Raw genomic sequence first — 13,202 nt, forward strand, 5'->3', positions numbered from 1 at the left:
CGTTTCCCTGCAAAACCGAGGCTTTTCCACGGTAGTACAAGGCTTTGGGTGTTTCAATGGCATAGTTTCTGTCGGTCGGTCTCGAGCTCGTTCGACTTTTTCTGGACTTGATGCAGCTGTCTCGTGGTATAACGTCTAACACTGTAGCGTCACCGTAACAGAAACAGAACAGATGCGGCTCCTTATAGATGTTCATTTTACACTGTTCTGGAAGAAAGTGTAACATACACAAACTGCTTCACGTTTTTGTAAATTTTATTAATGAAAATTAAACAAACATTTGCAGTTTCGACAACAGCCACAACATTTCACGTCAAAGGGTTTAACGTATAAGGGTATAAGTGTTGTTTCACTCCAAACTGTCACACACATAAAATATATCACTTACTGAGAAGTAAATTTACAAGTACCATTTGGACAGCTCGTCAGGGCCATCTATTGTCACAGCGAAAATATATTTCTTATTTTGAACAATAAAGTATGTAAGGTAAACTTTGGACAATCAAAAATAAAGGATGATTACAGTTTTCGGTGTTTTGTTTAAAAAAAATGATACAATTAGAATTTTAGAATGAAATCACACAGCCCCAGTATGGACCTATTTGTGCTGCAAAATTCTTATATTCAGTATGATTGCAGCCTTGTCAAATGTGGAATATCACAAGGAATGAGAATGATGCCTGATAAAATACCCACCTTTCAGTGTTTCGTCCTGACTTCACTATTTAGTGGATAAACCTCATTGAGCTCAGACGAACGCACAAGTTCTTGATACACTAATGAACAGTACGTCATACATAGAAATCGCTATGTGTATAAATATAGTCTATGATACTCTATCGTTACAAACTATACAATTCTTTACATACAAGATGTCTTCTAAACATGTTCAGGTCTGTCCTATGTTAAAGACGATGAAATAATGATAATACATTTGTTTCACAATAAAACCTATAACAACATTCCGTGTAATATCACAGAACAGATAAGATCTATCTGCAAGCAAAACACACGAACACACGATATTTACAAAATGGAATGTTTTACCGACCACTGGAAGTAGAGCTTCCTATGCGCAAGCTAAGATCGGGTCGCAATAAACTCAAAATCAAACGTCCACACAATGATTATGACCAGGAAGAGCCTGATATGTGCGTCTGCAATGCTTTCCACGCGTTCTCCTGCAGTATCAGATCCATGGAGACCCACCGCTCTTGTTCCGCGGAGTAGAGAGGCAGCACATCTAGCTGACGACCCCTGGCAGGGAGTCCAGATCCTCCTGAAGAACGAAAGAAGCAGATTGAATCAAATAGACAACATTGATACGAACATTACTGGCAGGCAGTCTTGATCTGGACATTACAGACTCATTTCCTTACTTTAATCAAATGACCTTGAAGATTGCCGGTTGTCCAACATAAACGACAAAATACCAATATACTAGACGTTAGCAAAGTAACCACCATGAAAACACCAAACCAACAGGGCATTAGTCAACAGCTGTAAACACAAGACACCGCTGGATTGTTCATTCATGGGATCATCAGCATAGATTGTGTTGAACAGAAATGAATAGCTAGCAAGTTGGCCATAAGGAATAGACATTTCTAGTAAGTTGGTCAACACCGATAACACCACCAAACAAGGTGGAAAAGTGATGACTAGCCATAAAGGCCCGTTTCGTGCATACAGATATCTACGTTACCACGGTAACGGACAGTTTCCTGCGTCTATGTCTATGACTGGAACCTGCAGACTGAAAACATACGTTGCTTTTAATGAAGACGTATCATATAGCTGAGAAAAATGACCATGAGCCTTTATACTAGACTTTCATCTTCTGCCGTACGAAATAGATTACCCCTCCCAACTCCGTAGGAAGAGCAGCGAGGGTACCAGACGTCAGAGCGATAACGTCGCTGCATGAACCTAATCCCCAAGACTGACCTCCAACACGCCGGAGTCTCCAGAGGAAGTTCCAGTCAGGGACTTCTTGTCGTGCTTGTCGGAGATGAAGGACTTGTTGTCCACGCCGTTGCGGTCTATCGGCTTGGCGTTCAGCTGCTTGATGCGCTGGATCTCCTGGTTCTGGTGGTGAGTGTGCCTGTGGACAGGACAATATCAATGTGCATCAGAGCTACTGATTCATTATTATCATCCACCGTGTTCTCAAGCTGCAGGGATGGGAACCTTCTTCCGCTGTAGTAAGTCATTCTTACCTTTGATCTATGCATTTTAAAAAGTTTATAGCTGGTCCATGCATTTTCATTCATGCCAATTTGCTAACATTTGATTTTCTTTCATGACATTTTGATTACAAGTGTACTCACCATCCCTTGACCAAGACGAACACCATGGCACACATGGCCAGGAAGAACAGGACGATGAACAGGATCGCGATGATCCAGCCCAGGCTCAGCGAGTCGTCAACTGTAGTGAACATGACGATAGTGATATCAAAATTGTGGAAGATTTCTACCAAAATTAGAAAAAGTAAACAGGCCAAAGAAACAATGTGATGCATGAGTTTAGCCGCCTATATGAGACATCATCATATTTAGTTTTCTTTCTTGTTTGCCTGCACTTACTCGAACAGCTGACTCCATCGTCGTTCAGCATGAAGCCTTCTGGACATGCGCACATGAAGGACCCGATTGAGTTGACGCAGAGTTCTTGGCAGTTGTTCATGTCTCCTCTTGCGCACTCGTCAATGTCTGAATGAGGGGTGGTAAAATCAAAGATTCCGTCAAAAATGTAATCTTTTAGAAGAAATAGCTAAATCCAAGACCGAGTGAATAGACCAAATGTAGAAAATAGCGCGGAATTTAGAGGTCTAGGTATAACGCAAACGCAGCAGGCTTACCCGAGCATGTTGGCGGTGGGTTGTCCACCCTTCCCCCGAGGCAACGGATCTCACCGGCCCCTGTCATGGCGTACCCGTCGTCGCAGGTGTAGATGTGAGTGTCGGAGAAGTTAGCGCCACACTTCTGCACATACGCGTCCTCAACTTCCGCTGGTTCGCCACACGGCTCGTCTGCAACGTTGACAGTTTATGTACAATTATCAGATACGATTATGAAAGAACATCGTACAGGAACCTAATTCTTTTTATAATTAGGGGAATGCTTTTGGAGATTTCTCTAGTCATCCAGCAAATCAAGTTGCCGGATGTGTTTGTCATTACTTAAACTGTGTTCTAAAACTAGAGGATCAATGAGAAATTTACATTGTTGATGTTTTGGTGACGCCTCAAAGGTAGCGGCTGCAAGAATTACCACAACTATCCTACAGCAAGGACCCGTATGAAAAAGAACCTTCTTTGAGCTATGTTTGCTTCAGTCCATTGCTGCCGAGCCGGTAAATGGACATGTTACCTTCAGGGATTTCCTCCCAGAACTGCAGGTTGATGCCGGGGATGTCCTCACACGCCACCATGTCAGCCACGGCAGTGCGCCGGAACACGTCAGGCGGCAGCCGGGTGATGCCGGTAGTGTCGCAGATGACGCGGGCGTAAGTCACCTGTCTGATCTCGGTACGCTGTGACGCCGTGAGGACACCGTCGCTCTCGAACCAAAACCTGAAAACGGAAAGACATGATCAAAATGTAGCAGCGGTAGAGCAGCAGCAGCATCGTCTCGAGATGTTGAGACTCGCACATTTATTCCTAGTCCGTCCCTTAGTAACTAAAACAAATGGTCCATTTTAGGATTTGAAACTTGTGTTGTATGTCTGAATCTTAGACAACAGTTATTTCTATACGTTACATTTCTAACCACCTTATAAAAAAATCCAGGTGTGCACCTTATTGCAGATGTTGCCTTACCTGTCCCCGTTGCGGTTTAACTTGAACTGCTCCGCCAGCATGCACCTGAAGGTCGGCCCGACTCTCGCGCCGTCCTCGTGGTCCTCCAGCTGGGCCGCTGGCCAAAGGTCAATGTTGTTGACGTCACCATATACGTCAGAGAGTGTGTCACGTACGTCTGAGTCGGAGATCTCACCGGAGAGGTCGTCAAAGGACGCTGCAAACGGATATTAAATTAACAGAATGGGTATTTATTGTACTAATGGTTGTCTGATTAAAAAATACTACCAGAACTACCTAACTTAAGGATGCGTCAACGTCCAAAGATTTTTACACCCCTCTATCTCACCTGCTCGAGAGAGGTTGCAGAAGACTCTCCAGTCATTGTAGAAAGGAATCCCGTGGTCACGGCCACGCTGGGTGTTGAGAGAGGCCAGATCCAGCGCTATCTGGTTCCTCAGGGCGAAGAGGTTCTGGGAGAGCTCCTCGTGCATTACCTAGTAAAGCAATAATCGCCAATCAAATTTGTTGTTTACATGTCGAGCTTCAGTCGGCATTTGAGTCGGGATCGGTGCTCGTATTGGACAACTTTGTTATCGTGGTGTCATTTTACATTGATTTGCATAAACTGAGGGGTGACATGTATAAGATAGTGCCTTACCTGTGTAGGAGTGACCAGCTTGGCGAACCCTCCGATGAGCCCCCTGACCACCGGGTCTATTCCGCTCTCCCGCATGACGCGCCACGGCGAGAAGAAGGCGTCATGGAGGGCGACGTTCCCGATCGCGGCCTCCTCGTAATTCTGAAGGGAGAAACACAGCATAAATATCAATGACAATAATTTATAATGACCAGATATTTCTATTGTCTTCAAATTAAGGTAGAGAAATGACCTCAATTTATCTGGAGCAGCCGTTGGACTGCTGTGTGAATGGGGCTGCGGGTTTACGTGATGGTACGAACTTGAATTTATAGCCGGGATATGGTCTGAAAAAGATAGTTGACATCGGCGGAGGTCAGCTCAGAACATCATGTTTATCTCCTTCTGCTAATTTTCTATGTGATGAGCTGAATTGGTGGTTCGTTCAGCTACGCCATGTCTGTTGTTACACCTAACAAACAGGTTTAATTACAATGCTAACTCTACATTCAGGCTTGGTTCTCTCTCTTGTCTCCGGTCTTGACTGTGATAGTGATATTTCGTCTGTGTCTTGGAATACATACTACCTTTTGACCCGTGGGCGTGGTCTTTTTTCACAAGATTGCTTCCGTTCAGGCCTTTACAACATTTCCATCTGTCTTGCGCTGTCTTTGAGAGGGTCTTATTTCGTGTCGTCGTTTGTCAGTTAGTCTGTAAGTCCGTCTGTTGAAGACGCCATTCCTACCTCATCAAAACGCCTCATAAATTCGCCGATGGCGGCGTGGCCGAACCTGAAGGCGGCAGTGGCGAACTCGTTCCGGGTCGAGGGGTTCACGTTTGGGTCGTACCCGGTGTAGTCCCCCATCTGGTCCATCCCTGAGTCGGACATAGAAAGTTATACCATACACAATAATAATGGCAACACCATTCCTATGTTAAGTACGGCAAACTTACTGCCCTTTACGAGCCAAGATATATGCATGTTTTTCGGGCAAACTAAACAATAGTGTTTTAGCCTAAGTATGTGATAGAGTAAATTTCTGCTTGTACTTTTCAAACAACACCAACGTGCACCACAAGCCTAAGGGGACCCGGCGCTGCTGCAAAACTTGCAAAGGCGATAAACTCCGACTAGTAAGCGGGGCTGCCATGATCTAGCGTAAATGTCTTTTGAAGTGTTTCAAAAGAAAGAATAAGCTTGAGACAAGAAGGACGAGCGAGGATGACCTACCTGTGGTTCATCCGATCTAAGACTTTCTAGCGAAGCTCAGGACCACAACGCAGTTGCCCAAAGACACCTGGTTGTGGAAGAGAGATACCATCTGTAGTACAAGTGTTCAGAAGGCGGAGTTGTGCAAGGAAGGTAAGAAGAGGGGATGTCAACTTAAAGGTACTAGAGTGGCATCGAATCAGTGGTTTATGGAGTATATATAAGAAGTGCGATTAAGCTATAAAAAGCCCTGGACTAGAATATATATTTTGAAATGTGTATTTGTATACCGATTCTAATGATATCGAAGGTGGTTAACTTTAATGCGCAGTAGATAAGGCCTATGGCATGATGATGAAGCTAAACGAAGTATGGTCTATTTGGATCGATCTGCACTTCTGATGTGATGTCCTGCCGCTACCTCACTATTGACTGACAGTAATAACACATACTCTTTGTGGCAACACCATAGTAGAAAAAAATAGTGTTACCTCTTGGTCCGAGGATCTTAGGAAGGTACTCGGCGAAGGTGATGTGCTGCATCTCTGAGCCGACGATCTTACGGGCCTCCTGGTAGATCTGTTCCCCGTTCCAGTGCGGATTGATACGCTTCAGCTCCCGGGCGAGTCGGTTGTGCTCGCGGAGCCAGATGGTGTGTGATGCGATCAGCGTGTTGACTTCGTTAACCCGACCGTCGCCAGCAAGGAAGCATGGGACGATGTCTCCTCCGTTAGGATCCTTTAGAAAATAAGACAACTTGTGTTACGTCAATTGTTTCAAAATTATAATCCTCTCTGCCAGGGTGCTCCGCTTCGGTACGACACAATAGCCAAAACGCCCTCGGCTAGCGATAACCCTGACAACAAACTATCCATTCTTCAGGGGGTTAGAGCTGGCCAAACGTCAGCCAATCAGATCAGGTTATTCCCCGGCTGGTCGAGGGAAAGTTATCAGCCAATCACATCGCCGATACGGGAAGGAGGCGACCTCATTGGCTTGTAACTTACCCAGGAAGAACAAAATTCTGCAGTGGTTAGCGGTCCCTTATCCTCAAAGGTTATACGTTCATCATCAAATTCGTTTGTCACAGTGATCAGCTACAATGTGGCTTCCTATGACTTGCTGACGACATTTTCTCTAAGATTCTCTGTTTCCACTCAATCATCAACCATAGATTTTTTTAGCCTTCTCAATTATGCATCGGGCACTCTGATTGGTTCCCACTGACCTGATTGCAGGCGGTCACCGCCTGGTTCATGAAAGGAAGTAGGTCCATTCCTGAGCTGATGTCTGCTCCTTCCTGGACGCGCAACAGACCGTCATCTGTACTGAAGTCTCGCAGTCTTGTGAAACAAAGAAAAGAAAAGATGAACTATTCATCACATGTACAGCTGGGTACAAATGACATGTACGATAATGATAAAGGCAGAAGCTCATGATAATGGGAGGACTAAAAGTAAAGCATACTAGTAGTTTTGAAAAAAAATTGTGCACACAGTCGACTTTTCAATATTGTTTAGAAAATGGGAGTCCCCAAATGCTCCATGTATGTAACACAATGCATAACACAATCGGGTTTCTGTGACAAATATGACCTAAAGAAACTCACGACTGTGCAAATTCGAATGTCGAGCCGTAGACGTTGGAGGCGTCGATAAAGCTGGTGATCTGGTTGATCTGTTCACGGGCGATGATGGTGTTGAAGAGGGAGGACGTCTCTCCTGTCCCGCACACGGCGCTGGAGCGGGTGAACGGCATGCAGGCCTGCGGAGAAAAATCAAATCATAGGGAGGTGGTAAAATACTACTAATAGTAGTAACTATAACTTGTGTGAAATGAAGACTGCACCTTACCAAAACTAACTTTCTCTTCGTCAAGTAAATCTATCTTAGCCATTGATCCCTATTCGTTACCACGGATGTCGCCTGGGCCAAATAAAGAAATGCATTGCACGGTGCCGATTGAATCAATTGAAACCCCGTACCCTGTCCCGCTCGTTGTCTATGCGGGGGTCGTCATCGGGGATGGGGATGGGGAAACACGGCATGATGTTATCGCAGGTCTGTCCACACGTGACCGTGCCCATCCTAGACAGAAGAGAAGAGGGAAAGCGGTAAGGGTTACGATTCGTGGATTGAAAAATTACGATAAATCCAACTAATGGACAGGAGGCTAAGTTTTACATTGCCAATCATATGCACATTTGAACCTGTTCATATCCTGAAATGTATTCATTGATATGTAGATCAGTAATGTAGATAGATGGACTGTACTGACGGCGAGAACATGGTGCGCCCCACAGCGGTTGCGGTTAGATCTGTGTCGTGGTCCAAGAACTGTCCCCACTGAGTCATCATGTGGGTGTAATCAGGATCCTCCACGTTGGTTGGCGTAGTCATCAGCTGGACAAAGAACGACAACTTCGGTCAACCGGCAGCAATATGGCAATGGCTGCGGTAATCACCCTGCCTTAAATGAATATTATACTGAACGAATTCAGCACTTAGCTTGCTATTGAAAAGATCAGTCCCTATCAACCGTTTCAAAGATCACAAATGTTATCCTGCAGTTCAATTGGAGACCGCCTTGGGACGTGATTCCTAACTACTTCTTGCCGCATGGTGGCGTTATGGCAATAGAAATGCGGTCCTAAACATTCCCGAGTCTATATCCCCGTCGTCTATGTTCCTAACTGACTTCGCTGTGGTGAGTAAATTGACTGTGGTTGTGGAAAAACGTCGGGACTTTACTTGTAAATGACAGATGCAGTTGAAAGGTTTTAGACCTACCCGGTTGGAAACATGGCGGACGCTGGGCAGGGTGAATCCGTTGTACTCCCGAGTCTTGTTCCAGCCCACGGGCTCGTTCCACTGGTTCTCGTAGATCGGCGGCAGGAAACGGTGGAAGGGTGTGAGTGAAGAGCCCCACAGCGGATTTTCCCTGTTATTGCAGCTCCCGTCGATGGTGCGGTACTTGCTGGAGAGGCAGTTGGAGGAACAGTTGACCCGGGTCACGGAGCGTGCGCAGCCGGAGAGGGAGGCGATGGTGTTGAGCTGCTGCTGAGAGATCAGAGCGCTGAAGGCCGGAAGGTCTGTGTGAGAAAAAGAAATAAGTTCCAATTCGTGCTCCGTAGTTTTCGTCAAGATAGCCAACACCCGTGAACAGACAGATGAAGTTACAGTATTTGACCAAGACGTCAAAACACATTTCACGTGATTTGCATCTATGATTGAGAATACATAAAGTTTTTTAAAAACATTTTCACTCATCACCCACGTTTATTTTCCCAATAATTCACTCCATCCTATGCTGGAAGTATCCTTTACTTTAAGAAATATTAGTCCGTTAGACATGTAAGAAGAATCTCGCCTTCGATCATCCTCTTGCTCCTATGATGAGCCTTGACCTTCTCGGCCACCAGCTGAATGGTATTCTCCACAATCTCAGCAGCCCGGGCCTCCCGCTGGGCGCCCGGACTCATGTGACGGAACAGGTCCAGGAAGTCTTCTGGCGTCATCACCCTGAAAACAAGAAGAGGAAGACGTGAGTAGAAGATGGGCAATCGAGTTGCGCTCCTTACTCGACTCCTATGCCACGGTTCATGAGCACCAGTTTTAGTTGAATAGTCTTGCTCTTGCTCTTTTCCACCTCGAAAGATGACTAGGTCTGGACGATGAAGAATGATTATCGTTCCATGTTCTTCCTTACCTGTCTGGATCTTCGTGCATCTTCTTGGTGTAGTTGATGACCCTGTCTACACGCGTCATAGCTTCAAGCAGGGAGGAAGTGACGTAGGCGTCGCCGGGGTAAAGCTCTTCCGGGTCATTCCGTGACTCTGCAGACACTGTGGATATTGACATATGTGAATTTTTTTATTCATTTATGATACAAAACTAACACCAACAGCAAGTTGACAGTCTACATCATGTGAATGAAGACGTGTTTGTATTGGCCAAAGCCTTAAATAATCCCGACCAGGAGAACTAGCGGTAATGTGCCCTCTAGAAGCTATAACACATCTTTTATCTTCATTGCAGTTTTTGTTAGATATGCATACACACACATCACATATTCTTCACGTACCAACTGGCTCTTTCTCCCACCTCTCATTGTACGTTAGATGAGTGTAGTAAAGAAGAATTACAAAATAGTTTCAACACCAAACAGCGATGGCTGTCAAAACTCGATCGTCTCTTTCTGTTTGATTGATGGTGGATTGCATATGTTGGTTAGTCAAGATTTTAGCCTGTTCATACGTCCTTTTTAACGTCAGGACGCTGACCTCATTGTGTTTAGAACTGTAACTTTTGTTTTTCTTGTCTTGTTCTAGAAAGCGTCAACCCGTCACAGGTCGTCACCAGTAGTGACATATCGTACCTGCCCGTTTCACGCCCCACTTGCAATGAAATACCGCAACAACACCAAGGAGTTTTAAAATCTTAATTTAAACCTCCTTAATATCACAGAAGTCTCCCACTAGAGACTTTCCTTCTCTTCAAGAGTCCCACAATGAAAACTTTCTCCGAAGACTTTTGGCTTTGAAAAACAACTTTTCTTTCAGACGTGGAGAAAGTGGTTTTTGATAGTTTGACAGGCACCTAGAGAGTGATACTGTCCAGAGAGCACATTCATATTGAAGTAGCTCCGCGCACTCAAGCGGGTCCAAGTGCGCTCTGTGTTTTTTCTGGCCGCGTCTTTCACCACTGAACAAAAACAATGGTGCGCTCCTTCGAGAAGATTCTGATAGCCTCCGTCCGTTTGAGGACGGGAGGAAACTGGTCTGGGAGTCTCGTGAGAAGATGTAGATGTTCTTACTAAAGACAAAGTGGCCAATATATAATAAACAACCTTATAAAACATTAGTGAAGCTTCTGAGAAGAATACCAGTTTTATGTTCAACATAGTCGTTTTTAACAACTACCATTTGCAAAGGTTGAGAGTTGCCTCAAACGAAGTTTTGCCACTAGAAACGAAGTTTTGCCATTATTCAGTTTAAAATGTACAAATTTAGATGCAGTCAACGATGTTGAAGTAAACCTTTTTGGTGGTAATGATTCTGCCACAAGTACTGCCGTGGAAAAGATCTTTAAAAAACCCAGAAGGAAATAGCTACCAGACCTATGCACGAGGGTTTAGCAAAAGTGCAAAATCACCGTAATTCAAGGTTAATGCAAGGCTGTCTTTTCATCATGATGTTGCAAGTTTCTGCGCCACTGCACCATGATGGAAACTATGATCAACTCATGGGGACTGCATCGTCATCGTGGGTCAATTAAACATCCGTGCAATGTGAAAAAAAGCTCTTGGCTTTCTTGATTTTCTTAAGTGATCTTTAGTAGCTTTAAAAACCGCGATTCCAGATCTTTCTCCATATGCAAGTTTGAGAACACATGAACAGACCTTTTTTCAAGTATATGCAATGCTTGAACTTCAGAGAATGTTTGGGGTTGACGTCTACACGTACTCCGTAGAAGAATGGTATTTCAGCCCATCTTTTTATTTTACCTTTTTCCTTTCAACGAGCAAAAAAATATTTACCGATGCAATAGGTCATTTACTGAGAGCTTTGTCAAATTTTTCATAACAAATACAATGGCACAAACTTTTCCAGAGCAGCTTACGCTCTTTTTCGTTTAACAGCGCCTTTCTGCACCCTTTACTAAATGTTTCCAATCTGTTTCACATTCACTCTTAATTAAGCATGCCAGTTAGCCCGGTAATGACAATTCTCTCTTGGAAATCTACCGGGATTTGGAATCTAAGTCTAGAAAGCTCTTTCGTGTAGCGGGAGTACAGTCTGTCTTATAATCTAGCCCCATTTATTTCCTGTCTCAGCAACGCCAGTAAAAAACTCGTGGTCAAGACTAGAACGTTCTACCGTGATTTCTTAGGAAAAACGAGCATGATTCATAAGTCGTTAAAAACTTTGAACACTTTATAAACTGTAACATTTGGCATCTTGGAAGCGCTCAAAAGCAATACATATAGCTTACCTTTTCTAATGTTATCAAATCATCAAACAAAGTGTCAGCATATAATACGAGTACAACAGCGCGCCCCCAGTTTGTCAACGTGTCATGTAGTGTTGATGTGCGTAAGTGTTTATAATCTATGTCGACATCAAGTTAGTATCCAATTTTAAGCAATTTAGCACATAAATCACATACATTGTATATGAATATAAAACAGTAAGAAGCAGGCTTACTGGTTAGGACGTCTGCGCGCACAAGGACGACCAGCGAAGTCAGAAGAACGAATACAGCTGTGGGCGCCATCTTCTGTGAACGGTAAGAGCAAAAAAATGTCAATCACTACATTTGTGTCTCGTTCCATAATAGCTCAATGTATCAACGCGCAGAAATTAATCTACGATCAATGGGGGAACATAAGTTACGATTTACAAAGCGGCTTTGGGCAATCGCTACTATCAAAGCGCGTAAACACTCCTTAGTAACTTGTGGTCAAACTTGTGTGTACAACTGTACACAAAGACAAGAAATTTAACAGCAACGGAAAGCGACTGTTGCCTGTACTCAATGTGATTCGAATACCATTTTCTGTCCCTATGAACAGATTTATAATGATGCACCAACACAAAACGTTAGCGCTATAGCAGCTGTCATCGAAACAGTCGTGCACACGTGTTCGTGGAAGACAAATACATCGATGCTTTCTTTGCCTATCAACTACCGCGGTTCATTTTAGCGCAAGAGTGAGATTAAAAAAAGAACAAGGGAAATCGTAGATTTCAAACCTCCGGGTTTTTTTTTCTATTGGTTTAGGTTATTTGTTTGTGTGTAGTATGAAAGTTATGTGCGTAATATGTTTGTATGCCGGTTTGATGGCTACTGACGGTTGGTTCGGTATGGACTGTTGATTAACGCAGTGTTCGAAATACTGTTTTGAGCAAAGTAGCACAGTGTGCTACCTAGGGCAAAAACTAGGTAGCGCAGCAGAATTTTAGGTAGCGCCACGCCCCGCCCCCACGTGTACACTATATGACATCCAGTAGATTTCTAGCGGGAACCAATCATAGGGCTGCTGACGCGTCACCGACTAGCGGCTATTAGCACCTTGTTTCATGTAAACGCCATGAACTCAACCAACTCAACCAGAGCGCGTATATTGTTTCTTGTTTACATCAGTACTTGTTTACATCAGTACTAAGTACTAGTACTTCCACAATCAGTTAGTAAAGTCATACCTTAGTAAAATGTACTTTCATAAACGAATCAAAACGGGACTGTAGACATTAAGTTTTACACATTCAAATGGGGCTGCACTAGCGCTATTGAAGCGACTACTACGTACGGGAAGGAACGGATCTTAGCGAAGCGAAGCCGAGATTTGTGAACCAAACCCAACCCATCGAAGACGGGCCGCCAAACATAAAAATGGAGGGAAATGACAGACAACAAGCCAACAAAGACAACATCACCAGACCAACAAAGTTGGAAAACACCACTTCAAGCGCTAACGTTGTAAGAACTGTGGAACCTCAAACTAGTAATGTTTAGCGTCAGCGGAAAGGCTGTCGAAGTAACCACTAC

At 44.1% G+C, this 13,202-nt stretch overlaps 1 protein-coding gene across 4 annotated transcripts in view; it reads right to left on the minus strand.

The window, feature by feature from the left end:
• Positions 1–231: 231 nt before the first annotated feature.
• LOC109480722 (peroxidasin homolog) overlaps positions 232–13,202 on the minus strand; it is a 22,882-nt gene continuing 9,911 nt past the window's right edge. For 3 of the 4 annotated variants that reach the window (XM_019782966.1, XM_019782964.1, XM_019782967.1), the window contains 19 exons: positions 11,858–11,930; positions 9,361–9,496; positions 9,022–9,173; positions 8,442–8,743; positions 7,930–8,054; positions 7,637–7,739; positions 7,262–7,416; positions 6,881–6,995; positions 6,144–6,390; positions 5,188–5,318; positions 4,464–4,604; positions 4,152–4,299; positions 3,824–4,019; positions 3,375–3,577; positions 2,864–3,034; positions 2,589–2,714; positions 2,331–2,430; positions 1,948–2,104; positions 232–1,279 (listed from right to left, as the gene is read on the minus strand). In XM_019782966.1, coding sequence (XP_019638525.1) covers positions 1,244–1,279; positions 1,948–2,104; positions 2,331–2,430; positions 2,589–2,714; positions 2,864–3,034; positions 3,375–3,577; positions 3,824–4,019; positions 4,152–4,299; positions 4,464–4,604; positions 5,188–5,318; positions 6,144–6,390; positions 6,881–6,995; positions 7,262–7,416; positions 7,637–7,739; positions 7,930–8,054; positions 8,442–8,743; positions 9,022–9,173; positions 9,361–9,496; positions 11,858–11,927 — 2,814 coding nt within the window. In that variant the 5' untranslated portion in view covers positions 11,928–11,930 and the 3' untranslated portion in view covers positions 232–1,243. The remainder of the gene's footprint in view (positions 1,280–1,947; positions 2,105–2,330; positions 2,431–2,588; positions 2,715–2,863; positions 3,035–3,374; positions 3,578–3,823; positions 4,020–4,151; positions 4,300–4,463; positions 4,605–5,187; positions 5,319–6,143; positions 6,391–6,880; positions 6,996–7,261; positions 7,417–7,636; positions 7,740–7,929; positions 8,055–8,441; positions 8,744–9,021; positions 9,174–9,360; positions 9,497–11,857; positions 11,931–13,202) is intronic. The other variant, XM_019782965.1, reaches the window with a different exon arrangement.

Source organism: Branchiostoma belcheri, unplaced genomic scaffold (genome assembly GCF_001625305.1).
Source record: "Branchiostoma belcheri isolate BF01 breed outbred unplaced genomic scaffold, Haploidv18h27 scaffold52, whole genome shotgun sequence".
Lineage (NCBI taxonomy): Eukaryota > Metazoa > Chordata > Leptocardii > Amphioxiformes > Branchiostomatidae > Branchiostoma > Branchiostoma belcheri.